Source organism: Gekko japonicus, unplaced genomic scaffold (assembly GCF_001447785.1).
Source record: "Gekko japonicus isolate JY-2015 unplaced genomic scaffold, Gekko_japonicus_V1.1 scaffold3403, whole genome shotgun sequence".
Lineage (NCBI taxonomy): Eukaryota > Metazoa > Chordata > Lepidosauria > Squamata > Gekkonidae > Gekko > Gekko japonicus.
The window spans coordinates 117,118-118,136 of record NW_015176079.1 but is presented as its reverse complement, the minus strand read 5'-3'; the positions used below and the strand labels follow the sequence as shown (position 1 = coordinate 118,136).

Below are 1,019 nucleotides of genomic sequence, written 5' to 3'. Positions count from 1 at the left end.
TCCCCCAAATCTGCTTTGAGAATGATATTTCTGAAAAGCAGATTTAAGAAGAAGAGGAGAAAAGATTGGATTTATACCCTGCCCTTCACTACCCGAAGGAGTCTCTGAGTGGCGTACAATCTCCTTTCCGTTCCCCTCCCTGTGAGGGGCTGAGAGAGCTCTCTCGAAGACTGCTCTTGAGAGAACAGCTCTGAAAGAACTTACAAGTGACCCACGGTCACACCAGCAGCTGCAAGTGGAGGAGTGGGGACTCAAACCCGGTTCTCCGAGATTATAGAGTCTGGGCTCCTAACCATGACACCAAACCTGCTCTCAAGGAAGGAACTACAGAGCTGGGGAATGCTGGGTAGCCCCCGAAATAAATGCTGCAGTTTGTGGGTGAACACGGCACAAAGACCTCCATGTGGACGCGAGCTTCATCGCAAAGGGTTAACTTTGGTCTCTGAAACCGTACCATCTCCCTCTTCCTTCATCAAACCAGAAAGACATTTCTATTGAGGGTTCGGCGATATGCAAATTTAATTAACGGCAATCAGAGAATCCACTGACAAACCAGCAGAGAGGCAGATGACTAATCAGCTAATCATTTAATGAGATGGCAGGCTTCCCTATGCGACCTCGGCCAATTAACCTTTTGATCTTACCTCTCCGTTGAGGAAGCAATACAGGACGGCCACCACAAAGCCCTGGAAAGGAAGAGAAGCAGAGAGAGGGTATGAACGGTGGGGTTTTTATTTCATTGCCTTTATTTATTTATTAATTTATTAATATATTTTTATCCCGCCCTCCCCGCGAATGGGCTCAGGGCGGCTAACAGACACGGGCACCATGTGTCAAGTACAAAACACATTAAAACACATAAAAACAACCCTTTTACCAATTTTATTCTCCTGTGAGGGGCAGCTGCCACAGAAAAGAGTGGAGGGTGTTCTAGATCAGGGGTCCCCGACCTTTTCGAGCCAGTGGGCAGCTTTGGAATTCTGATGCCGGGTGGCGTGTGCAGCCACAAAATGGCTGCA

General features: G+C 47.9%; 1 protein-coding gene across 1 annotated transcript in view; it reads right to left on the bottom strand.

Annotated features, from left to right (window-relative positions):
* Positions 1 to 626: 626 nt before the first annotated feature.
* The window catches only part of LOC107123473 (vasoactive intestinal polypeptide receptor-like), a gene marked incomplete at its 5' end in the record, with an annotated part of 92,234 nt that continues 91,841 nt past the window's right edge, over positions 627 to 1,019 (bottom strand). The window contains one exon of the mRNA XM_015426727.1: positions 627 to 686. Coding sequence (XP_015282213.1) covers positions 627 to 686 — 60 coding nt within the window. The remainder of the gene's footprint in view (positions 687 to 1,019) is intronic.